Genomic DNA, 26,105 nt, shown 5'->3' on the forward strand with positions numbered 1-26,105 from the left:
ACTTATTCACCTGGCTAGTAAATGGCAGCACCCAAACTATGACTTTAAGCTTGCCCTTATTCTGTCCAATATTCTGATACACGGATGTATGATGCTACTGTATAATTATAGATATGATTATTAGAGCATAGTGGAATGCACAAATCAGTAAGATTTTACCAAAAATTTACAAAAGTAATTATAAGAAAGGTTTTCAGAAAAAATTGTAAGTTATGCTGAAACAGCATCTTAGAATAACTCGTTAAGAGTTTTTTTTTCCTGTGAGAGCTTTCAATGTGAATTTTATAAGGAGAGATTACCAAAAACGCAGAGAAAATATAAAGATATTCAGACAATGACATTTAGGTAGCAGGGAAAGTGGCCTTGTAGTAATGATGCATTTCCCTTCCACATGTGAACTTACATTAGATATAACAGAGAGTATTTCCTTCTTATCCTGAACAAACATTTTTAACATTTATTATCCTACGTTCACCATACTTTTCTCCTTTTAGCCAGATAAAGCCCAAATACCTGTTGTTGGTAGACATGGTCACATGCCTCTGCACTGGAACGTCTTTGAATACTTCACTTCCAATAGTTGTGTGTAACGTGTAAGGCGGCATTTCAGCATCAGACTTAACTCCAAGAGAGTTTCCTCTGTCTCTTAACAGTGTTGGGTTAGGTTTTTTGCTGATAGAAAAATCTGAAGAAATTCCTGGTTGTCTGAGGGTTGCTTTTGGTTTTCCTAAGAAGTTAGGCATACATAATAAAATCAATTAGCTTCCCAAAAGTCTAGTTTTCACTCTGCCATTCCCCTGTCCAGATGTTTTCTGTGGGTCTCTAGTCTCAGAACAGTTTGAAAGAACACGAGGAAGTTGCCACTACAGGGTTTGTCAGTGGGGGAAGAATAGATTGGCATTTAGCAGGTGAGATTCTTTAAAATGTGGCTTCATATGTTAAACGAGCCAGTTATCATCTCTCTACTCAGCACTCAACCCTTCAGTGGCAGCCACCTCATGCTGCTACAAATGCAAAATACTCAGTCCTCCTATCTCTTCTCCATCAGTTTAAACTCTTCCCATCGTCTAAGGTCTGGGTCAAGTCCCCCTTCACTGTGAAGCCCTCCATTGCCAGTCTCACCTCAATTGCTCCCTTGTTGAAAATGCTCACTATGGCATTTAGGCATCTACTCTTTTCTATTACCATTGAACTATATCTTGAGAATTTAGTTTTAGAATGATTATAAGCTCTTTGAGATAAGTGTTCAGTAAACTCTGGCTGAGTTGCCTACAACACCTTTGTGTATTATATAATTCATGGTTTTTTTCCCTGAAAATAGAGGATTTTAGTATAAAAGTATAAAGACATGATTTGCTAAATAAGGCATTAAATCCCAGGTTCTTGGTTCATCCAACATTTTGGATTAGGCTTTACCCCAAATAACTTAAAAGAATAAAGCAATACTTGGCCACAATAAGCTTAATTAAAATCTATTCTGAGTTATTTCACGCTGTATAATAATTTAGTAAGTTATGCTCATCATCTGGTGATGGAAGTCAATTTCAAATGGAAATACTAACTTTAGGATTCCCCCCTTGACATGTGAATGTAACAAACAGAGGTGTTTATCATGAATACAAGCAATGCTTCCATAACTCTATAGGACAATGTATTCATACACAGGCTTAAAATTTTAGCATATGAAAAGAACTTACCTTCTAGAAAAAATGGCATGGTTTTCTTTACTCTCATCTGACAATTAACTTGCCGTCCGGTTTTCCTTTTAGAACTCCTCTGACGAGCCACAAGCTGAGCAATTCTTGCAGTTTCTGTGCAGGCCATGGCATAGCAGGTAATCTATTCACGAGAGGCAAGGTGAGAGGAGAAACATTTCTCAGATTCACTGGTGCCTAGAGGCTCATTTTTTAAAAGTGGATCTTAGCGAGTTTACACATCCCAAATCAAACTATATGCAAATATTTACGTCTCTCTCCTTGATACTGTAGAGCAGAATTACATATTCTACAAGAGAAACCATGAATAGTCTAGCACACTGAATAATCTTTCCTCAAATTGAAAATTGTATTTATTCCTTAAATAGGTATTCATTAAGCATCTACAATGTGCTAGGTACTATGGGATTAACAAATGAACCAGAAGAAACCTGTGTTCCAAATATTATCTCATATAACCCTCGAGATATATTTTATTCCCATTTTATACATGGGCAATGGAGGCTCAGGAAAGTTAAGCAAACTTCCTGTCACACAGCGAGGCTATCTCTCTGAATCCTAAGTACATACTCATAATTGCTATTCGTATTACCTCTCAAAGACCACCCAATCCTAATCTTGTCACTGAAGTGAATTAACTGGGTGACTTGGGAAAAATCAGTTTACCTCCCACATCTTAGTATTCTCACCTGTAAAGAGGGAGTGGGCTTAGATCTGGGGTTTTCAAGCTGTTCAATGGCAGCTCTGGGGCCTCACAGTGGCAGTGGCAGAGGGGTGAGGGCAAGGCAGGGCAAGCTGAGGCCCTGGACCCAGTGGCATCTGCTTAAAACACAGCAGCTCAGCTTTTCATCTTTTGAAAAAAAACGGTGTGATATATAGGAGATATTTTTCAAGTATGTAGGTCTCTAAAAGCCCCATCATAGTGTTAAAAAGTCTCTGATTCTAAGCTGAAATCAAGAACAGGAAAGCAATGAGGCTTTACATAAGCCAAGGCATACTCTATTCTTTGGCCCAGTATTTCTATTCCTGAAAATATATTACAAGAATATGATTGAAAGGAAGAAAATTTTACATACCGAAAATGTGCAACAGGGGTTATTTTAATAATCAAAATTTGGAAATATTAAAAATGTTCATAATAGGACCACAGGGTTGAGTAAATCATAGCCTAGTAACCATATGAGGCATTATTAATATATTAATTAATTCATGAAGACATTTGATCATTCACACATTCAAACACATATTTATTAAGCACCAACTATTAGGGGTGAAAAAACAATCATTCATCCTCAAGAAACTTACCAAAAAAAAAAAGACACAAAGAGACTAAATAGAAAACACTGTGTCAAGTGCTATCTTGGATGTATTACAGAGTGCCAAGTAGACAGAAGGGGGGCTTAAAGCTGTGTGGGAGAATCAGGGATGTTGAAACAAGTTTTATTATTAATATAATAGTTAATTAATTTATACATGCTCCTTATAAAAACTATTACAGATCAGGTGAGTCTTCCCTTTGATCACTCTCCTAATCCTGGTTCCCTTTTCTCTCCTCCACCGCCTTCCCTATGCCACCAAACAGAACAACAACTATTACAAGTTTTGGGGAGAAATAGCCCAGATCTCTTTTATCTATTTACACATGCAGAAATGTACCCAGAAGAATGTGCTGTTTGGGGAGGTGGGTGCTTTTTGTCTTTTGGACAATGGTTTGTCTATATCTTTCACACTGTGCATTGGGCAGACACCAAGAGGTGAAACTGCTGGGCCACAGGGTATGTGCAATAAAACATTTCATTACTACACCAAATTGCTATGTTATACATAAAATATTCTTCCAGAGAAACTAAAAAATTTAAATAACATGATCATAATGATGTGAAGGCCAGAACAGCCTAGAGAAAGAAGGGATTCAAGACAAGGAGAATGGTAGGGATAACCCTGTAATAATCAAAGTGCTGAACGATCCATTAGGGATTGAACGAGGGTCCAGAAAATAGGAACAGATAGGAATGAGGTAAAACAATGAGAATTTATAAGTATCTATTGGCTTTGGTAACTAGGAGGTCATTATGACCTGGGCAAAAACAGCTGTAGCAGGTTTATAATGCATGGGGTATGACACCTGGCAGTTAGGTCTCCAGTACACTTATTTTGCTTGAGCGCTGAAGACTGGGTAAACTTTAACTTTAAAATGTTTTATTTAATGTGATTAGAGTCTTATCTTTACAATGAAAAGAATTTGAGGGAAAAAGTAAGAGACCTCAGAATCTAGGTTGTGCTTTGGATGCTGTTCTATCACTACCAGTCTCAAACCACTTAGCTAGTACTTTTCACTTTGACTTCTATTCTAGTTAGGAGATGAGAAGTGCCAGGTAGGCAATTAAGATTGGTTTGACTCTTGTGACATGCACAATTACCTTCTTACCTCTCCAGATCTAGTCTCTATCCTCACAACTGCTGGCACACTTCTCAGATAGGCTTCTAGTGTAGGGTAACCTAACTGCTTAAAGGGGATCCAGTCTCCAGTCAAGGATCTGTACTCTCCTTGGAGCCGGGGTAATGCTATTCCGTTCTTATGAGACTGTAGGACAGCTCGTAGCATTTTTGAAACCAGATCTGCTTCCAGCATCTTCACCTATAAGAACATAATAGAAGGTTACTATAATAGGATTCATTAGTCTGTGGATTCAAATAGATTTTCAGAGTGTACACGTGTTAGATTATCCCATCAACTATTACAGAATATTTTCTGTGCTATTACAATACAGAGAAATAACTGCTATGGTAGAGAAAAGCACAGAATACTATGAGAAGACAGGGAAGTCAGATGGGCAAAAAGACTAGTCTGGGGAAGGAAGGGAATTTTTCCCAGATAAGGGGAGGCCTGAATGGAATCCTGAAGGACACGAAGGAATCAGCCAGGCAAGGAGGAAAAGGGTGTGTGGGGTAAGGATGGAGAGAGGTATCAACCTCAAGTAAAGGGAACAGGAAGTTCAAAAGGCACAGAGTTCAGAGAGAAGTACATGGTTGATTCTGAGGAATTCCAGGCAGTTAAGTGGCTGGACATAACTGAACAAAGACTCTAAAGTTATAAGCTGAGGACTGAAAGAGGTGGAAAGAGGCAGATCCAGATGAGACCCCTATATTATGTTAATATGTGCATTTTGGCAAACATAATGTGGGACCTTAGAGATATTTTAAACGGGAATAAAGTGATCAACTCTGCATTTTAGAAAAGGTAACTATTCAGTAGTGGGGATGATAAATGAAAAGGAGAAAAACTAATGAGTTGTAAAGATACTTGGAAATGTGGAGGACTTGAAAACAGCACCCTGGGAATAAACAAAAACTCAATTTAAGAGGTGATTAGAAGGTGGAATCAACAGAAATTGATTAACTGGTTTGCATAATGAAGGAATTTCCCAAGTTTCTAGCTTAGAAACATGGTGGGAAGTAATGACCCACACTGAGATGAGGTAGAACAGGTTTGTAAGAGAGAAAGAGAATGAATTCCTTTGGGACATATGGAGGCTGGGATGCTTGTAGGTCAGCCGCACAGATATATTAACTAGGAATTCACGTTAGAGATCTGAGGTGGATTTAGAGTTGCTGGCCTTCAACATATATGTGGTACTTGGTATCCAGGGAGTCAAAAATAAGGTTAAGGATGGACCTCTATGGAAGTCTGTCATTAAAGCATGGGCAGAGAAAGAAGAACCTATAAAAGGCTGAGAAAAAGTAACCAGAGAGACAGAAGTAGAAAAGGCAGAGCTGGTGTCATATAAACACAAAGAGGAAAGAACCAAGAAGAATGGTATATTCAAAAGTGTCATACACAGCAGACAGGTCAAGCAAGAGAAAAAATGAATTTTCATTGGTCAGTAACTGGCATTTTTCAAGATTAACCACTCACATTCTCTTTGGACTAATAGTAAATGGAATGGTGATACAAGGACAGAATGACATTCAAGAAGCCAGGAGAAGTGGACTTAGGAAGGCAAGCCGTGGACAACTTGTTAAAAAGTGCTTCCTTCCACAGTGCTACCCAACAGAACTTTCTGCGCTGATGGAAATGTTTTATATCTGTGCTGTCCAATACATGTGGTGACTGAGCACTTGAAATGTGGCCAGCATGACTGAGGGACTGAATTTTTAATTTAATTGGAATTAAATGTGGCTAGTGGATACTATATTGGACAGCACAGAATTCTAGACAGTCTTATTCTTTCTCTGGTTTAGAAAACAAAAAGGAGGCATAGTATACAATGCTAGCATTTCCCTCCTTTGTCCATTTTGAAAAGGAGATATGATATCAGCTTATTTGTGAGTGCTCTTAATTATAAATATGATACTCAAATGAGAGCAAGGTTTACATGGCAAATAACCTAAATACTCATTATATACTTCCCTCTGCTAAACATTAACTCTGTTCAAATAGTCACCACCAGCACCAACATTTAATTAATACTATGTGTATATACACAATGTGTAGTATAATATTATTTGAAAGGGGAATGTGATAAAGACATATATTGTAAACCTTATGGCAACCACTAAAAATTTTTAAAGAAGCATAATTAATAAGCCAGTAGTAAAGATAAAGCAGGATAAAAAGTTAAACCAAAAAGCAATTAGATGTAGACCTGAAACTATATACTACTGTATGTAAACTATCCTGGAATTAAAAAAAAAAAAATTAGGCAAAAAAGGGGGAGCAGAAACAACCACCACCACAAAGAACAGATAACACAAATAGAAGACATGTGGCAAAATGGTAGATTTAAAGCCAACCACAGCAATAATTACATCAAATGTAAACGTTGAAAATATCTCAATAAAAATTTAGGATTGGTGGAGCAGATATAAAAGACTTACCTACACACTATATACGAGAAACAACCTATACACTATATACGAGAAACAACATAGGTTCAGAGTAAAAAGATAGAAAAAGATACGCCATATTAATTAATACCAAAACAAGGAATATCACCCAGGATAAGGACAGACATTACATAATTAAGGAGTTAATTCATCAGAAAGATATAACAATCCCAATGTGACTGCACCAAATATCAGTGCTTTAAAACACATGAAGCAGAAACCAATAACTGAAAGGATAAATATCTTCACAATTATTTGGAAATTCAACACTTCTTTCTCAGTAATTGGCAGAACCAGTAAACAAAAAATCAGTAAGGATATAGAAGAGCTGATTAACAACATCAACCAAACTGACCTACTTGATATTTATAGAAGACTCTACCCCAATAATAGCAGAATACACATTCTTTTCAAGAGCCCGTGGGGCATTCACCAAAACAGAATATATTCTGGGACTTAAGACAATTCTTGACCAATTTAGAATAGCTGAAATTATACAAAGAGTATCCCATGACCAGAAAAAAATTAAATTAGGTATCAGTAACAGAAAGATATGTGGACAATCCCTATGTATTTGCAATTTAATGCCGTTTCTAAAACACCAAGGGTCAGAAAGGAAGCCTCCTTCAGAACAAAAACATCAGAAAATATTTTTAAATAAATGAAAACACAATGTACAGAGATATTTGCTGGATGCCGTTGAAACAATATTTAAAGGGAATTTTGTAGCATTATATGCTTATGTTAGAAAAGAAGAAAGGTCCCAATTCAGTGATCTAATCTACTATCTTGAGAAAAGAGAGCAAATTATACCAAATATAAGTAAAAGGAAGGAAGTAATGAAAATAAGAGCAAAATTAATGTTGAACTGATGAAACACATCAGTAATAACATAGAAAAGTTAAAGAAAAAAATCAAGAAACCAAAACTAGTTTTTTAAAAAAATCAATAAAGTTGATAAAGAAAAAAAGAGAGAAGACACAAATTATTAATGGGATTAAAGAACCCATCAATACAGGTCCTATAGACATTAAAAAGCAAATATAATGAACAACTTATGCCAATAAATTGGTCAGTTAGATGAAATGGAGTAAATTCATTGAAAGACACAAATTCTAAAGCTTATTCAAGAAGATATAAATAACCTTAATATCCCTGTATCTGTTAGAGAAGTTGAATTTGTAGTTAAAAACGTTCACACAAGGAAAACTCAAACCCAGATGGTTTTATTGTCAATTCTACCAAAACTTCAAGAAAAAATAATACTACTTCTACACAAACTCTTCCAAAAAACACAGGGGAAGGGAAAACTTCTAAACTCATTTTATGAGGCCAGCATTATGCTGATACTGAAACCAGAAAAAACATTATAAGAAAAGCACAAACTAACATCCCTCATTAACATAATTGCAAAAATTCCTAACAAAATATTAACAAACCAAATCTAACAATATGTAAGAAGGATAACACATTATAATCAACTATGGTTTACTCTAGAAATGGAAGACTGGTTCAACATTCATAAATCAACCAATGTAACTATATCAACAGACTAAAGGATAAAAACTACATGATATCAATAGGTGAAGAAAAGACATTTGACAAAGTTCAAAATCATTTACGATAAGGACTCTCAGAAAATAAGAATAGAAGGGGACCTCCTCAACCTGATAAAGAATATCTGTGAAAAACCCACAGCTAACATAATATGTAACAAAAGAATGAATGCTTTCTCCCTAAGATTGGTAAAAGGACAAGAATGTTCACTCTTCATTCCTATTCATTATCACAATGGAGGTCCTAGACAGTGCAAAAAGACTGATTTCAAGACTTACTATAAAAGTATATTAATCAAAGTAATGTATTGTCAAAAGGACTGTCACATCAATGGAACACATACATAATATGTACAAGAATACATAATCCAGAAATAGACCAACATATATATAGTCAACTGATTTTTGACAGTTACCCAAAAAATTCAATGGACAAAGTTCAAGAGTGCTGTTTAGCTTGAAAAAGCTAAAACTGTAAAATGTCTAGAAAAAAACAAAGGAGTAAATCTTTGCAATCTTGGATTTGGCAAAGATTTTATTTTAGAACACAGAAGAAAAAATTGACAAATTGGATCTCATCAAAATTTTAAATTTCTGCTCTTTTAAATTTAAATTTCTGTTAGGAAAATTAAAAGACAAGCCACAGACTGAAAGAATATATTTTTATAACACAACTGATAAAGGACTGGTAACCAGTATATAAAAACAGCACTCAAAACTCAATAAGAAAACAAAAAGCCCAATTTAAAATGTGCAAAATATTTGAACACATACTAAAGTTTACTAAAGTAGAGATGTAGATGGCCAAAAAACACATTATTCTTTAGGGAAATGAAAATTAAATCCGCAATGAGGCATCACTACCCATCCACTAGAATAGCTTAAACTTTAAAAAAACCAACAATATGAAGTGCTGATAAGAATGCAGAGCTACTAGAATTCTTGTACATGTCTGGTGGGCTTGCAAAACAGTACTTTGAAAAAAACAGCTTGGCAGTTTCTTATGAAGTAAGAAGCATATACTTATACAATCCAAAAATCTTACATGTATGTCATTACCCAAGAGAAACAATTACATATGTTAATACAAAAACCTGTAATTAAATGTTTATAGTAGCTTTATTCATAATTACCACCAAATTAGAAACAATCCAAATGTCTATCAGCAGGTCAATGAATCAACAAATATGGCACATCCATGTGGTGAAGTACTATTCAGTAATTAAAAGGAACAAACTATTGATACATAAAACTATATGGATGACTCTCACATGATGCTAAGTGGAAGAAGACAGACACAAAAGACTATATGCTATATGATTCTATTTATGTAACATTCTGGAAAAGGCAAAACTATATGCATAGAAATTAGATCAGTGGTTGCCAAGGGATGGAAGTTTAAGGAGGGGATGGACTACAGAGAAGGCACAGGGCAATCTGGGGGAGTGATGGAGATATTCTATATCTTGATTGACAAACTATGTAAGTTTGTCAAAATCCATAGTACTATAAACCAAAAAAAGGTGACTTTTATTATATGTGAAGTATGTATCAATAAGTCTGAGAGAAAGAAATTCTTTCAAGTTGTGCCACTTTGCAGGCAACTCTCACCTTCTCATATACACTGTCCTGGCTCCCGGCAACCACTAATCTGCTTTCTGTCAGGATAGATCACTTTTGCCTGGTGTTCTTGAGTTTCACCCATGTTTCCCCATTTATCAGCAAATACTTCTTATACTATGATAAGCAGTATTTCACTGTGTAGACATGCCACAATTTATTTATCCATCTCAATGTTGATAGACATTTGGGTTGCTTCCAATTTGGGGGTATTATAAATAAGGCTGCTTTGAATTGTATAAATCTTCGGGTAGACATATGTTTTTCTTTCTCTTGTGAGAATCCAAATTCTGAGATTTGGATTTTCTAAAAGTTTAATATACATAATAATTCTGGGAGGAAAGTATTCTTCATTCTATAGATGAGAAAACCAAAGCTCAGGGAAGTTAAATAACCAAGATATGACAAGGTATACGGAAGCCACTCACAGGGATGGTACAGATTCCAAGTCAGTGAGACAGACAGGCACTCTAAAGAGTAAACAGAAAATTCATGGCAGCAAAAGATGACAGCTGCAGAGTCTCAGAACCTCCATTCCCTTTGGAGGGACACTTCAAGTGTGTTGGGTAGCAGCTCAGAGAGGATGGCTTTGGGACCTATATTTCAAGGTTGCCGGAAGTTAAATCTAAAGTGTAAATTCTGGCTCTTATATAGTACACTCCCAATGTAAGAGACTTTGATTTGTAATGGTTCCTGACTCAACAGTCAAAGATCACTGAACCTTTACCGCACAGTTATTTCTTCAAGTAGGAAAAACTATAATGGAGGCTGGCCAGGTTCTAATATGCAAGAGGAAAAACCAAAGGATAACCTACTAACCTCTCAGAGCAAAGCCTCCCCAACTTTTTACCCCCACCTTTCCCACCTTCTTTCCTTCAAAACTCTGTCCCTCCCACCTGTTCATCTAGAGCTCTTCTGAGTAAAGTTGGACTTTGCATCTCTGTGTATCTGCAAATGGGCCTTGACTATGAATTATGAACATGTGATGTGTAGATATGATGCCAGGTGGTCAGCACACATGTAGGCATACACCCACTTGGGTGTAAGCAGTATACCTGGATCTGTTTAGACTAGATGGTTTAGGACATTTGGCTCTTCTCCAGTCAAAAGTACTATAAATTCCTGCTGAGAGTTTCAGTATGAAGGACTTATCCTTCACCTTGAGAAGGAGTTTCTACTGCCTCCTCCTTCCCTTCTTTCTGGAAAGAGCATCTGTTCCATTACCACCTCTTCACTGTGGTCTACTTTTCCCCGGCTACATTAGTGGGTGGGCAGAAATCACTAATTTGTGGGAGTAAAAAAAAAAATTCTCATAAATGCATTCTACTCACTAATGGACATCCTATGACTAAAATATAATGGAACTCCAATATGATGCTGGCTTGAAAGGACAAGTCTAATCCCATCTTAGAAGCTAACCAGAGAGTGGTTCTATAGGCTGCCCTATATGAAAGCCTTCCACTCCTCCCACCCTTGGGAGAATCACTTCAGACCACTTTCTCTGAAATGTCCCCTCTACCTTCCTAAGTTCTGCTCTGAAAGAACTGCCTGCCAGCAAGGATCTCCCAAACATTAATTTGGGGGTGCTGCTAACTAGTAGTTGATATATTGATTTTGATTTGATTGTTGGGAGAGACGAGGGATTGTGTAAGGCTGTGCCCATGCCTCCTCTTGCTGGTGTCTCCAAGTTCAATATCACTGTGCAAAGAGCACTTATTTTCCTGGGACAAATCCTTTCTCCTGGGGCTCTGATCCCCTTCTCTGTAAAATGAAGCAACTCAGTATTAGTGGTTCTCAGTTCCTTACCACCATCACCACATGATACAAGAAGACAGATAGGCTGACATTCACAATTCCCCCACTCCTATCTCTGTGGTGATCACTCTAGTCCATGCCAACACCTCTTGCCTGGATTGGGGCAACTGCCTCCTAGCTGGTCTTAGCTTCCACTTCATCTCTTAGAATCTATTCTTCACACAGGAGCCACACCGCTCCCTGCCTCAGCTCCTTTGGGTATTTGCTCAAAAATTACCTTCTCAGCAAGGCCTTCCCTGGCCACCCTATCCAAAATCAGAACTGTTATGCTGGCTGTCCAGTGTTCCCTACACCCCTTCCCTTACCTTATTCCACTCCTTCGCACTTATCACCACACAGTACTCCTTATTTAATTATACCATCTGTTTCCCCAACTTGATTATGAGCTCCATGAAAGCTGGAATTTGTGAGGTTTTGTTCACTACTGAATCCCTAGTGCCTAGCCCACAACAAGAGCTCAATAAATACTGGATGAATGAATGAGAAATCCTCCATCTCTCTAATACTCCTTTTCTACTTACTAAAATAGAGCATAATGCATGTGAGCTATTAAAGGAATCATCTTTAATTTACTTTATTTAAAAACGACTTCCAGGGGCGCCTGGGTGGCTCAGTCGTTAAGCGTCTGCCTTTGGCTCAGGTCATGATCCCAGGATCCTGGGATCGAGCCCCACATCGAGCTCCCTGCTCTGCGGGAAGCCTGCTTCTCCCTCTTCTACTCCCCGTTTGTGTTCCCTCTCTCTGTGTGTCTCTCTCTATCAAATAAATAAAATCTTTAAAAAAAAAAGACTTCCAAATTTTAATGATTGTTATTAACTAACTGAGACAGCCACTTATGTCACCAAGCTTTGGTTGAGAACCATCAGGTAGATTATTTCAAGGCCCTTTCACTCTGAGCTAGTGTTCTCAACGAGTAGGCCCAGGTCAGGGACACAGTGTTACCGTAAGTTCACACATCCCGATGAGCTGTAGGCACTGCCTGTATACCGGTAAGTATCTCACACTTACATGTATTCCTGTTTTTCAAACAGTGTGCATATACTGTTGTGATTCACAAACAAATTGATACTGAATTCACAAGAGCTTTTAGTTGCCGTAAGTTTTTGGAGGGAAAGGTGGTCCCTTGGACTATGAGACTGAAGATCTCAAAGCTGGGGAGAAGCAGTTAAGCACAGTAAAGCCTGGGAGGGAAAATGTGACTATACATCTTGTTCAGATGTAGGCAGTATTCTCATGCTTGTCAATTTCTTCCAGTTGGATCTGTGATTCCTACATTAACATTATTACTTTGGGCAATGAACAAAAAGAAAGTTACAGCTAGAGCTTTAAAAAAATCATTATTTTCTAATTTATATTGCTTTAAAATGCTCTAAATTTTAATTCCTTGATTGTCATGGCATTTTTTGAGATTTTCTGAAGATGGCAATTACACTCAATAACTTTTGGAAAAAGCAGACAATACTTTCCTCTAACTATAAAAATGAAGTTTATTATGTTGGATGTCATCCATTAGAAGCACAAGAGAAAGTTTATGGGAACTGCAACTGTGTGTCTCAATGGCAAACCGTTAGCCATCCTCCCCCAAAAAATTAAGTTTGGAAGCTTCTCTAAAGTGGCTCCCCAAATCTTTAAAGTTGCCCTTTTGACCTTTCAACTCTCTTTCTCCTTTATTTCTACTTTCTGAAAGTGTTGTGAGAAATATTAATTCTGAATTTAAGAAAACTCAAATTACTTTTATTTTGAGAATGTTATGCAAGTCCTGGTGACCATAAGTTAGGCTAGGTTGAGAGAAATAAGGCTGGCTAGCTCTGTTTTAGACCACAGCTTCTCAGGTTAAAATTCTTAAGGGTTTCCTTAGACAATATAAGGTCTGCTTGAGCTGAATAAGAATCCTAAACAGCAAAGTAAAGTGGAAGGGGGTCTGGGGAATTATTTAATCAGAGTACTTTGACCTCAAAAACTGACCTTAGGGAGGAAGAAAATGGCCACAGCAAATTACACTTGACTTTCACTTCCTTTGTCTTGCTCTTTTTCCTCCTCCTTTCCTTGCCTCTCTTCTGAATGACAAGCATCAACAGTTATATGAGCTTAATAGGGTACTTGGCATTCAGTAGTTACTTGCATTTCCTGGAAGCCTGGTGTGGATGGGAAACTACCTATGAATATATGCATTAAATGTCTAAGAGCACAGTGAGGCATTGGTATACTGGAGACACATAGTACAGCATTAAATTTGAAATATCAGAATTTTCCCAGATTTTCTTATTTGCCTCATTAATATACTTACGAACTGGAAAGCTTGGTAAGAAAGCCACTGGATCTCCTCCAAGATTTCTCACTTAATTAGTAGACAAAAAGTCACTTACTGCTTTGGCAAAGGCTCCGGGAGCCGAGATTCCATGCTAGACCACAATCCCACAATGTTCCTGCATCCTGCCCAGCTTAGGAGAATAGCACAGGATGGTGGGCCCAACCTCAGAGTAGAGAGCGGAGAGAAGCATGGAACACTGGTGGGCACCTTCAGTCCGTCTCCTCCAAGCCCTTCAGTTTAATAATGAGGAAACTGAGGCCCAGAGCAATTACTCAGGACTCATGTATTTTTACGGCCAGAACCGCAAGATCCCAGATCTTCTGGTTCCCAAACTTAGGACTTCCTTTTAGACAGCTGCTCCAAATGTCTAGAATTGGCTTCTGCAAGTAATTTGGACTTAGGGAACACTGACTTAGTGATCAGCCCTTAAAGTGGCATGAAACAGGGATCAACCACGTTCTGATTTAAGGGTATGTGCACCCAAATCCAAAAGAATCTTTAACTGTTGCAAATATTCAGTGGTGGCAACTGACATTTCCTTTTATCCTTTCACTGTCCTTTTTCTTTTCACTACACAATAAATCACAGAGCACTCCAAAGTGCTAATAATGTACAAGAAGTGGGACAAGGAGTAGGGGAAAGTAATAACTTTTAAAAAAAGTGATATTTAAATGATTTAAATAGCCTAAAATAATTCTCACACTCAAAACTGTATTTTGGAAATTCACAGCTTTTCTCCTTAATATACCTGATAATCATCTTGAAAAAGTCTTATTCTGAAGAATGTGGTTTCATGTCCTCTAGGTACAGTCTTTACCACTGACTAACCGTCCCTGACTCAGTCATTTACATGTTATGTGCTTCCCAGAGCCTGAGATTCCTATCAGCTAGCCCAGCTGGTCCAGCTCTCACCTGTGCTTTCTCTTCTCTACATTTCTCTTTTCTCACCTATTTCCAACTGTACTATTTGGCTCATCTTCCTCACTGTCATAAATTTGAGTTGCAGAGTGGCACTAAACCCCAGAATAAATCTGAATAATTGTTAGGGTAAATTGAAATCACCGAGTAATCTCTCTTACCTTCTTTAGTCAGCTACACAATTTTTAGTACCTCCTTAGGGCAAATACTTGTGGTAATTGGCTGCCCTTTTACTTGAAGACACCATTTTAGCAACAAGCCAGGCCCTCAAAGTTCAGAATGTCTGTGCCAAAAAGACTTTAGATATTATCTAGTTTATCCCAAACCCCTCATTTTACAAATCAATAAACTGAGCCTAAGAGAGGGAAGGTTTTGGTCTAAGACCCTTCCAGGATGATTTCTCATCTTGCAACAGTTTAATATGTTCTTTTTTCCTTCCAATTACAGTATAGTCTACTTGTTACCACCTGAATTACGCCTTTACCAAATCTTTTTAAAAAGAAAGATAGTAATTAACACCTTCAGGTGATGATATATTTCCATAGGGTATCTTTAGGGAGCATTTATTGTTGTTGTTGTTGTTGTTATTATTATTGTAATTTCAAGCTCTAAACTGTACATGCATTACTAACTACATACTATGAATAAGTAAGAGCTTTCCATAAATCTGCATATTAGAGAAAAAACTCTCGAGATAATAAAGTGGCTTAGTTAGGATTTGGGATCTTAATCCTAGTTTTGCTACTAATTAGCTATGACTCTTTGAGCGAGGCACTTTGGGTCTCTTTTTTTCATATGGAAGATAGGAGGATGGACAAGGTCTGTGATTCTAAACTTTCCTCAGAGTCCTTCAAGTCCTGAAGTGGGATCCAAAGATCTAATGGAAACTACAGGTTGGCTTCCTCCTGACAAAGCTACACAGCTATAATATTGAGTTTGCTTTGGAGTGATTACCTATCTTGTGCTGACCAGCAGTTCTAACTGGCATATATACACATCACAGCTAAAAATGACAAAATCGATTCCTTTTAAATAGTTTGAATGAAAAAATTAAAAAAAAAAACACATTTGGCCAAAGAATGAATCTTTCAAAAGTACAAAGACAGGAGTAGAGGGCAGAGAAAATAAGTTTTGCATAAAGAAAAACCAATTCACATAAGTATGAAATTACATTTCACGCGAGTACCAAGGAACTTGGGTCCTTAACTGTATTCATCTGCTGATCCTGAAAGTGCCCAGATGCAAAGCACTCTGTCGAATCTCTGTTCTTGAAAACAGCACTTGATCGAACACAGAATAGGCACTTAGAGTTGGATTATAAAGTATTTTCCTTTAAATTCATATTAAGTCTCCAACTAGATTACCTTGCACAGAGAATTTAAAGAGAAGTCCTTCAAGAAGTTTAAATCTCTTGGCACAAAACACAGTTCATTCAGCCACATTCAACCAATACACTTAAAAGGGCATTAGCGGGGATTATGTTCCATCTCCAGTCTACAGGGACTGAAGTCCCAAGGCACTGTCAACCGCTGCCTCACAGTCTCACTGTGTTTAACTAGCAAAGAGGAAATCTGTATGCCACCAAAGGGCCCTGGGCTGGGGCACAGGAGATGTAGATTCTAATGCAGCTGGCTCAGGAGCAACCCAGCACAGTACTTTGCATGTAACCGATGCTCTGAAATGTCAATCAAGTGGAAATGGCAAAATCCCCACCACGTGCCACTTAATGTTATATTAGAGGACTCCAAGAAACGGAAATCCAATTATGTAAAATATGGGAAGCTTGGGGAAAGGAAAAGAGTTAACACTTCTTGACCATTATAATAAACCAAAGGATTTACAGTAGTTACCTCACAAAAGCTGTGTGGAATTATGTTAAACATTTCCATCGGATACACAGAAAACCAGGCTCAAAAAAAGTAATTTATTCACGATCCACAATTAGTAAGAGGAGAAGCCCAGATTTCCAACCCAGGTCTGCCAAGCCCACACTATTTGCAGTATGCAACACCCACACATCGAGGCAGCCGAGGATGACTTAGAAATTTGAGTCTAAGTTTCGCTTCTGCCATTAGGTTGTTGCATATCACTAGGCAGAACGCTTTACTGCAATTTTTCCACCTGCACGATGGGGGGTGGGTGGGGTTCACCCAGATCAGCAGTTTGTTTTGTTTTGTAGGGCGATTATCAGAATCCTTTTGGGCCAGGACTTTTTCTAATACAGGTATTTCCCTTTCTTGCTCTCTGAAACTATTTGGGACTGGTACTCTTTGGTTATAACCGGAAATATATTATACCCTGCAAGCGGAACGGAGCAGAAAAGTTGTGCGGGCTCCAAGCCCCCTTCCATTAACCTGAGGCTGAGCACCCGACCCTCTTAGATCTTGATCAAAGTTAAGAGACAACTCATTCATGAATTCATGTTTCCTTCCTAGCTGTGTACCCGCCTGGGGCTCACGGTTCGAGAGCCATGTATAGTATTTGTGCCCTGCATTACCTGAGCGGCCTGCATTGGCTGGTCCGCAGAGAGGCAGTGCCTTTGAGGGACTGAAAGCTCACGGTGTAAAATACCGAGCTCAGACAGCCGAGGGCTCTGATATGCCCTGCTCCGGGCGGGCGGCTGTGGAACCACTTCCTGGTCAGCCTCTCCCGCCCCTCGTCCACACCCCCACCGCTGCATTTCCCCCGTTGCACTGAGTGTCCCGGCGGCGGGAGGGTTTGTCAGGCTCCCCGGCGGACGCCCAGCCTGTCACCCAGCGGCCGGGGGAGGGGTCCCATCAGAGATTTAAAACACAACGCTCTGGAACTCCAACTCCCCCCGGGGCATCCCCTGCGGCTGCAGGGAAGAGGCCCCAGGCCCGTTCGAGTCCCGCCCGGGCCACTGTCCCCGCTAGTGATCCAGGTGCGCCGCGCCCGCCCGAAACCTCGTCCGACGTCGCCCCGCACCTGTCGCGCCCGCAGCAGCAAGACCTGCGCTCACCTCGTCCCGGGGGCCCACGGCCCGTCCCCGCGCCTCTGGGCCCAGCTCCCGTCGCCGTCTCAGCCAGGGCCACAACCGCGGCCACCGCCCACTTTCGGTTTCCCCGCACGGCCGGAGCAGCCGCCGCGGCTCGGGAATCACCTCAAGCCCCCGCCCCGCCCCGCTCCGCCCCGCCCCGCTCTGCCCCGCCCCGAGGGCACCCCGTCCTCGGCTCTGCGCACGCGCGGGCTCCCCGGCCGCGTCGGCCCACGCCGGCGTCCGCGCGTGGGAAAGGAAACCGACGCCGCCTAGCGGTTTCTGCGCGTGCCCACGCACGGGCCGACGGCGGAAGACGACTGCGGGGCGGGCTCAGGCGCGCCTCCTCGTGGACAACCCAAGTACGGGCGGGCTGCGAGGGCCCGAGACCCAGCGGGACCCCGCAAGACCTCGCCAGCACTTGTGCGCTCCTATAGCCGCCTTCATTCGCTCGTCAGACATTTCATTCAACTCTTGCTCGTTCCTTTCGACAATTGCGGGGTAGTTACTTTTCGCTCTTCCAGACATCGACCTGGTCCGCTGTTTCCCTTAGGTTTTTTCGCAAGCGTCACCTTTTCAAGGAGGGTGCCACTTTCAAAAGTGTCAGTCCCCGATATTTTCTCTCTCCGCAGCTCTCTCTCTTAGCACCTATTGGGCACACTATATGTATTTTACAAATCTTTTTCATTGTCTACTGTCCTCAAATTAAAGTTCTATGAGCACAGGGATCTTTGTCATGCTCTCCAGTCTATTCCCAGAGCCTAGGATTGTGCCTGGCACATAAGGGTGACATAAATTTTGTCAAATTCATTCCTTCATTAATTATAAAATTTGAACACCTAATATTCACTTATTCCTTCTACACATTAATTCAACCAACATATATTTGGCATAGTGGTTTGTATTCCTTAAACCAACAGTGAACACTTCCCCACGTTTATTCTACATGCATTACTGGGGTCTGCTGTTTTTTCAAGCAGTATTTTTTTTACAGCTTTTTTGAGTGTAATTGGCATACTGTAAACTGCGCATTTAGAATGTATAATTTGATATTTTCACTATGTGTACAGCTGTGAAACTATCACTGCCATAAAAATAACGAACACATCCATCACCCCCAAAGAGTTTCCTCAAGTCACTTCTAATCCTCACTTCTTGTGCCTCTCTGTCCCTTGCCCCCTCAACTGCTGATCTGCTTTCTGTCACTATAGTTTCCTTTTTTCCCCAAGGATTTTATTTATCTATATTTACTTAGAGCAAGCGCGTGGGTGGGAGGAGGGTCAGAGGGAGAGGAAGAGAGAATCCTGAAGCAGACTCCACACGTTGAGCACAGAGCCCGAGGCAGGACTTGATTCCAGGACCCTGAGATCACAACCTGAACTGAAACCAAGACTCAGATACCGAGCCAACTGAGCCACCCCAGTGCCCCTGGTTTGCTTTTTCTAGAGTTTTATATAAATAGAATCATACAGTATATGTTGTCTTTTGGTGTGTGTTGGGGGGGTGTCCAGCTTTTTTCACTCAACATAAATATGCTGAGATTCATCCATGTTGTTGTGTGTACCAATAGCTCATATCTTTTTATTGCTGAGTAGTATCCCAGTGTATGGGTGTAATAAACTAACCATATGATCCAGCCATTCCATTCCCAGGATTTACCCAAGAGAAATGAGAGCAATGTCCACAGAAAGACGTGGAGGGGAATATTCATAGCAGCCTTGTTTATAATAGCCAAAAATAGAAACAACACAAATGCCTATCATTAGGTGAATGGACAATCAACTAGTACATATTGAACACCCACTATTATGTAACTTTTATGGAATGCCTACTATATTAAGGCATAAGCCTATGCTTGAGGAGCTTTTTTTTTTAATTTTTAGTTTTTTTTTAAGTTAACTCTACATCCAACGTGGGGCTCAAACTTATGACCCCAAGATCAAGAGTCATGTGCTGTACCATCTGAGCCGGCCAGGCGCCCCTTGAGGGACTTTTGATTCAGTGAAAACAGATAGCAGGCAATGAAAAGGTAGACTGGAAGTAGACCACGGAAGGCTAAGAGCCCACGCATGGGAGTTTGGGCTTCTCCCCAGAGGTGGTGAGGAACTATTCAAAATCTCCTTTGGATGCTGTTCTCTTTGATACTCCCACATCTAGTCTCTAACTAGATCTGCCCAAATGTCTCTCCTTGGCGCTTCTCTCCATCCCTGCTGCTGTATTTCAGTCTGTTTAGGATCTCTCTCCCTTCCAATCTGCTCCAAACACTGCAGTGGATGTAATAGACCTAAAATATAGCCAGACCCAGTTTGGACTCTCCAGTGCTAATAACCTCCTCTGGCTCTATCTTTAACATGGGAAAGATGTAAAAAGCATCTCTCCACTGAAAGAGTGCCAGTTAGAATAGAAAACTAGGAAAAACTCCAGAGTCCAATATACAAGGTAAATCATAAAAGCAATGTAATTTGACCTCAAGTCTGAGATTATTTATCTTTGCAAAGGAATTCTCTGTTTGGACTGTCCTACATCTAAAGAAAAATGATGCTAGTTTTTTTTTTTTTAAATCGGCTTTTTCAATGAATATTTTACATATATTTTAAATGTACAGTTTAATGAATTTTGACAACTGTATTCAATCACGTGTCCACCCCCACCGTCAAGATGTAGAACTATTTCATCATTCCAAAAAGATCCCCTGTGTCTCTTGGGGTGTCTGGGTGACTCAGTGGGTCTGACTCTTGATTTCAGCTCAGGCCATGATCTCAGAGTTGTGGGATGGAGCCCTGCGGCGGGCTCTGTGCTCAGCAGGGAGTCTGCTTCTCTCTCTCTCTCTCTCTCTCATTCCCTCTCCCTTTGTCCCACCCCCTGCTAGCACTCTCTCTCTCAAATAAATAAATCTTTAAAAAAATTTCCCCTGTGCCTCTTTATAGTTAATTTCTTCCCCCTATCTCCAGCCCCAGGCAGGCATTGATCTGCTTTCTGTCACTCTACCTTTGCCTTCTCCAGAATATATATATATATATATATATATATGGAATCATACAGTATGTAGACAGTATGTAGTCTTTTGTGTCTGGCTTCCTTCACTCAGCATAATGTTTTTGAGAGTCACCCATGTTGTCACATATATCAGCAGTCTGTTCCTTCTTATTGCGTAGTAGCATACCATCACAGGTATGGATATGTCATGATTTGTTTATCCATTCACATTTGATACACATTTGTGTTATTTCCAGTTTGGGACTATTATGACCAAACTGCTATAAACAATCACACACAGGTCTTTGTGTGGTCACACATTTTTCTTGCATAAAGACTTCGGAGTCGAATTGCTGGTTGTAGAATAAGTGTATGTCTAACTCTATAAGAAAATGACAAACTGTTTTCTTTTTTTTTTTTTTTTGCCAGTTTGTCTGCGTTTTATTGACGCCAGTGCTCAGGCTTTGACCGCGTACTTCCGCAGCGGGTACAGCCACTCCTTCCCCTGCTGCTTCTTGGTCTTCAGGTTCTCCTCGTGCTTGTTCAGCCGGCGGCGCATGGCACGTGTCTTTTTGGGTCGCAGATCCAGGGGCTTGTACTTCTTACCCTTGTAGAATTCCCTGAGGTTCTCTTTCTGCGTCTGGTTGATGACTGTGAGAACACGGGCGATGGATTTGCGAAAAACTCGGATCTTGGAGAGCTTGAAAGCCGCTCCACCTGTCACTTTGGCGACACGCAGCTGGGACAGCTCCACCTTCAGGTCTTCCAGCTGTTTAAGCAGCTCCTCTTTCTTCTTGCTGCGAAGGTCTCGAGCCTTAATCTTGGCCATGTCTGCACAATCTGCCGCTGCCGCCGCCAGAAAGAAGCCAAGGAAAGAGCTGACAAATTGTTTTCTAAAGTAGCTGCATCATTTTGTTCTCCCTTCCTCCCACCTGCCAGCAATGTATGAGAGTTCCGGTTGCTCCAAATCTTTCCAGTCCTTGGAATTGTCAGTCACTTTAAGTTTAGCCATTTCAGTGGATGTATACAGATATCACATTGAGGTTTTTATTTTTTTATTAAAGATTTTATTTATTTATTTGAGAGAGAGAATGAGATAGAGAGAGAGAGCATGAGAGGGGGAGGGTCAGAGGGAGAAGCAGACTCCCTGCTGAGCAGGGAGCCCGATGCGGGACTCGATCCTGGGACTCCAGGATCATGACCTGAGCCGAAGGCAGTCGCTTAACCAACTGGGCCACCCAGGCGCCCACATTGAGGTTTTTAATTTGCATTTTCCCATGACTAATGATATTGAGCATCTTTTCATGTGTTCATTGGCCCTTCATATATGTTCCTGGATAGTGTCCATTCTGCAGGCAGATTTTTGGCTAAGACATATCAGGAGGTTCTCAGAAGTCCATGGATAGCTAACATAGCAAGGAAAGGTTAGGAAGTTTGTTTACTTTCTTTGGAAATGGTCCAAGGCTCAGAGAGTTCAAGAATTAACTCCTAACTCTGATTTCAGGGGAATCAGAGATGACACAAACTGGTTGTTTTTCAGACACAGTGGTTCTTACCTTTTGTGGGAGAAGGTCAGAATATGTGAAAGCAACACATGGATACAAAATTTGGCATATGATCTCAAAAATGGTTTGGGGGCACCTGAAGTCCCACTAGGAACCTGTGTTAAAAACTGCCTTATATGAAGGCGTATATCCTGAGGCCAAAAAGCAGAGTTTTCAGAATGAACGAGACTGAGGTGGAAGGTATTCTCTCTCAGCAAAAGCCTAAGCTCATCTTTGGATGACAGGAGTGGGGGCCAGGAGCATCTGTGGCTCTCCTTCGGGAGAGTCATGCACACCTCCCATCCCCAAGGGCTGTTGAGGGGTTGTGATCTGCTCAGGTGGCATTTGGATATAGGCGAGGTGGATAGGAGGGAGATCGGGAGCAGCGGGCCAGTGGGCGGCAGCCTGGCAGGTAATCTGTGCCCATCCAAATACCTCACAGAGAGAGAAAGAGGTTGTCATGGAAACAGAGTGCAAATCAAGGTCCAGGTGTGAGGAAGGAAGAAGGATTTGTGGCCGCCTTTTCCTAGGCTGAGAAAGGTGGGAATATTTTAAGTGTGAAATGTCTACCTAAAGCCCTTCATGCATTTTTGTCTACACCTGGGAAGCCCGCTTGTTTGGAGAGACCCACGTTGGACACAAACACTGAAGTACCTGTACAAGGCAGACAAGACCAAAGCCATTGACTGAGGCGCATCTCTGTCCTTCCCTCCTTCCCTTCTCTCAGTCCTGCAAGCCACCATGTAGAAAGAAGGGGAGACAGCAACCGTGCTCCAAGACCATGTCTATGGCTCACTTCATTTTTATCTCACCTGATGGAGTGTGTGGTGTGTGCGATACACTCTAAGGAAGAGACCCTCGTAACCCTCTTCTGAGTCTCTCTGACTTTACTCTGCCTTAGGCAGCTGAGCTCTTCCACTCTCCAAAATTTAGAGTTGCAATTTTAGAGACCTCTAGTTATTCTCATCTTACTTCCCATCTGAGCTCATCTGTTTCTTCTCTATATTGTCTCCAAAGGGAAAACCGAAACCAAAACTCTCATGTCTATCACCTTGCATACCACAAAATGAGCTATAGGGTTAATTCCTCTCCTGGGAAATCTTCCTTGTAGCCCCATCTGAAGGTGACTGCTCCATTGGTTGAGCTCCTAGAGCACCTTATTTGTGCCGCAAAAATGTTTCAGTAGGGGAGGATGTTCTATGTCTCACTATGTCTCATCTCCCTTATGAACAACTCGAAAAGACTTTAGATTGTATTCATCTTTTTTTTCTCTGAGTGATTAAATTGCAAATAATTTTAACAATAATAAAGTCCTTCTTAAAGTTAAACAACAACATATTCAACGTTATATATGTAGATTAATTAAGCCCAGCCTCACTGGTATTTTTTGCTTACATAAGGTCAGGAAAAATAGATTCATAACAAAAGGAATCTTTGGACAGATCTATGTTATTTCGATGAATCATTAACATCATGATCGCATCCTCTCCGGTCAGCTGTTGCCTCACAAACAAGTGCAGAGGAATTTCTAGACAATTGCATTTGTTTTAACTGAGTAAGGAGAAACAAAACAAAACACTGAAGGGAGAGATTGCTGGGGCCCTGGTAAACCTCAGGATGTGCTGATCAAGCGAAACTCCCTAATCTGCCCACAAAGGCCTCCAAGGTGAGTCAGCTGAAAGGGGCTAATCCCCAGAAGGGACTGATCCCTAAAGCTGTAGAGGCCACACAGCCACCGAACACTGGAAAACAGGGGATAACAAGAGCTTAAAGCCATATTGTGTGGAGCAAGGTCATAGGACCCATGGGGGAGGGTCTTGGCTGTCTAAGAGATGGCTTCTGCCCCTCTGGAGCTGTGGCTCATTCACACAGCCCAGCCTTGGACATGGCCCAGGGAGAAGGAAGACCCCAAGGATGCAGATGTTAAGTTGTCAGCAGGTTAAGGGCCCACATGGAGGTGGGGTAACTAATACTCTAAACAAGGCCAGCAACTATAGTGTTATGGATTCTGTAACAGTCAATAAACAGACTGGTACAAAAATTATGCTGCAGTAGATGCTAGGGATGAGGAAGGCAGGAGGCAATGAGAAGGAACCATGTAAGTATATAGGAGACACTCAGTATCGGTTAGCTGACTCTGAAATCAAAGCTGCAGATGGTATTAAAAAATGTGGGTTCGGGGGCAACTAACTGACTCAGTCAGTAGAACACATACCTCTTGATCTTGGGGTCATGAGTTAGAGTCCCATGCTGGGGGGGAGAGATTACATAAAAATAAAATCCTTAAAAAAAAATGTGGTTTCAGATTCAAAGTGTACTATTCTGGGAACATCATTGGCCCACTTAAATGTTTGACCTTAAACAAATCAAAGTCTTTTGTTGGATTAGGAGCCCTTTGGGCTCATTTTAGCCTCAGATTTGCATAAGTGGCAATGTTAACCCAGTAAGTAGCAAAAGGAGCCTTCACGAGGGACTGTTTGGTCAATTACCATTCATCGATGGTTCTCCATGGGAGCAACATCTCCCCCCGCCTCCCCAGGGGCACTTTGGACATTCATGAGGTTATTTTAGGTTGTCCCGACGATGGGGGCTACCTCCTGGGATTTAGTGGTCTAGGCCGGATACTTGTTGTCCTGCTGCATAGGGAAGAGCTCCCCCATATCCGAGAAGTTCCCTTTGTCCCAACCAACATCTGAATGTCTTGCCAGTCATTCATGTAGATGAAAAACCTCTGCTTTATTTATAAACACAAATAACTTTTTCATGGTTTTACTATACAATGAATTTTAGATGTTATTTTATCTGTGGATTTCATTTCAGGAGAGTAAAAGGAGGGATTACAAAATATTCATTATAGAAGAGGGTACTGGGTCAGATAGGGATTGAGTGCTGCTTCTAGAAATCCCCCAACAGCCAGTCCTACCCAAAGAGAAGCTGAACAAGATATTCTTGTTTACTCCAACAGACTTAGGGATGAATGCATGTATTTAGCTTTATTAGAGTTCTGCATCACCCCACTCCCAAATTACCTAATTCTCCCTAGCACTTACAACCAGCTGAGGAGATTAAAACACTGTTTTGAGGGTACTTCCTGGAGTTCATTTAGCCCATAAGTAGAAGAGATGGTCTTCCAATTCTCTCTTCATCCTTTTGCACTTAATCTTTTCCATTTAAAACTGGAGCCCCTGCTCTCAGCAGCAACTTCCTTAAAACAGGGTGTTTTATATTTGCAACTAGAAAATTATGACACTTGGAGGCTAGCTATTGGCTAAGAAAGGAGCTAGCAAGCTGTTGGCCAGAGTAAGCCACTAAAGGAGATTTTTCTCTAGGTAAGTGGTTCTTAATCTGAGAGCAACACAGTTTGTCAGCACTGACAGAGCATTTCAACCTCTTTTTGTGCAGTACATGTCCCCAAAAAGGGGTTTGAAGGTTGATGATAGATGATAGATAGATAGATGATAGATAGATAGATAGATAGATAGATAGATAGATAGATAGATAGATAGATATATTCCCTAATCATGGTGATTGCAGTGTTCTATTGCTTGGCACATACAGGTTTACAATAAATATTTATTCAATGTATGAATAAATAGGGAAGGATTTAAGTCCATCCTCTTTCTATAATGCTATGCTGCCTCTATGTGTACCTGATGAATGAAATAAGGGACTGTAGAAGTAAGCAAAGGAAAATGCATAAAAAGTATAAGGACAAAGTAAACTTTTTTCCCTTAAAATCTCTAAGGGAAGCCATAGACCTGTATAATA

General features: G+C 40.5%; 2 protein-coding genes across 4 annotated transcripts in view; both read right to left on the reverse strand.

Annotated features, from left to right (window-relative positions):
- The window catches only part of TDRD7 (tudor domain containing 7), a 77,849-nt gene extending 59,901 nt beyond the window's left edge, over window positions 1-17,948 (reverse strand). The window contains exons 1-4 of one of the 3 annotated variants that reach the window (XM_027616330.1): window positions 17,803-17,948; window positions 4,144-4,353; window positions 1,698-1,839; window positions 514-727 (exon numbers count right to left, since the gene is read on the reverse strand). In XM_027616330.1, coding sequence (XP_027472131.1) covers window positions 514-727; window positions 1,698-1,839; window positions 4,144-4,347 — 560 coding nt within the window. In that variant the 5' untranslated portion in view covers window positions 4,348-4,353; window positions 17,803-17,948. Of the gene's footprint in view, window positions 1-513; window positions 728-1,697; window positions 1,840-2,404; window positions 2,508-4,143; window positions 4,354-17,802 lie in introns of those variants that run through there. The other 2 variants (XM_027616331.1, XM_027616332.2) reach the window with 2 other exon arrangements.
- Window positions 17,949-21,250: 3,302 nt separating this feature from the next.
- Window positions 21,251-21,634, reverse strand: LOC113935082 (60S ribosomal protein L35-like). Its single transcript, XM_035723781.1, has one exon. It carries the CDS (start codon window positions 21,620-21,622, stop codon window positions 21,251-21,253), a length of 372 nt encoding a protein of 123 aa, XP_035579674.1. The 5' UTR covers window positions 21,623-21,634.
- Window positions 21,635-26,105: the final 4,471 nt, after the last annotated feature.

The sequence above is a fragment of the Zalophus californianus genome, chromosome 13 (genome assembly GCF_009762305.2).
Source record: "Zalophus californianus isolate mZalCal1 chromosome 13, mZalCal1.pri.v2, whole genome shotgun sequence".
Classification (NCBI taxonomy): Eukaryota; Metazoa; Chordata; class Mammalia; order Carnivora; family Otariidae; genus Zalophus; species Zalophus californianus.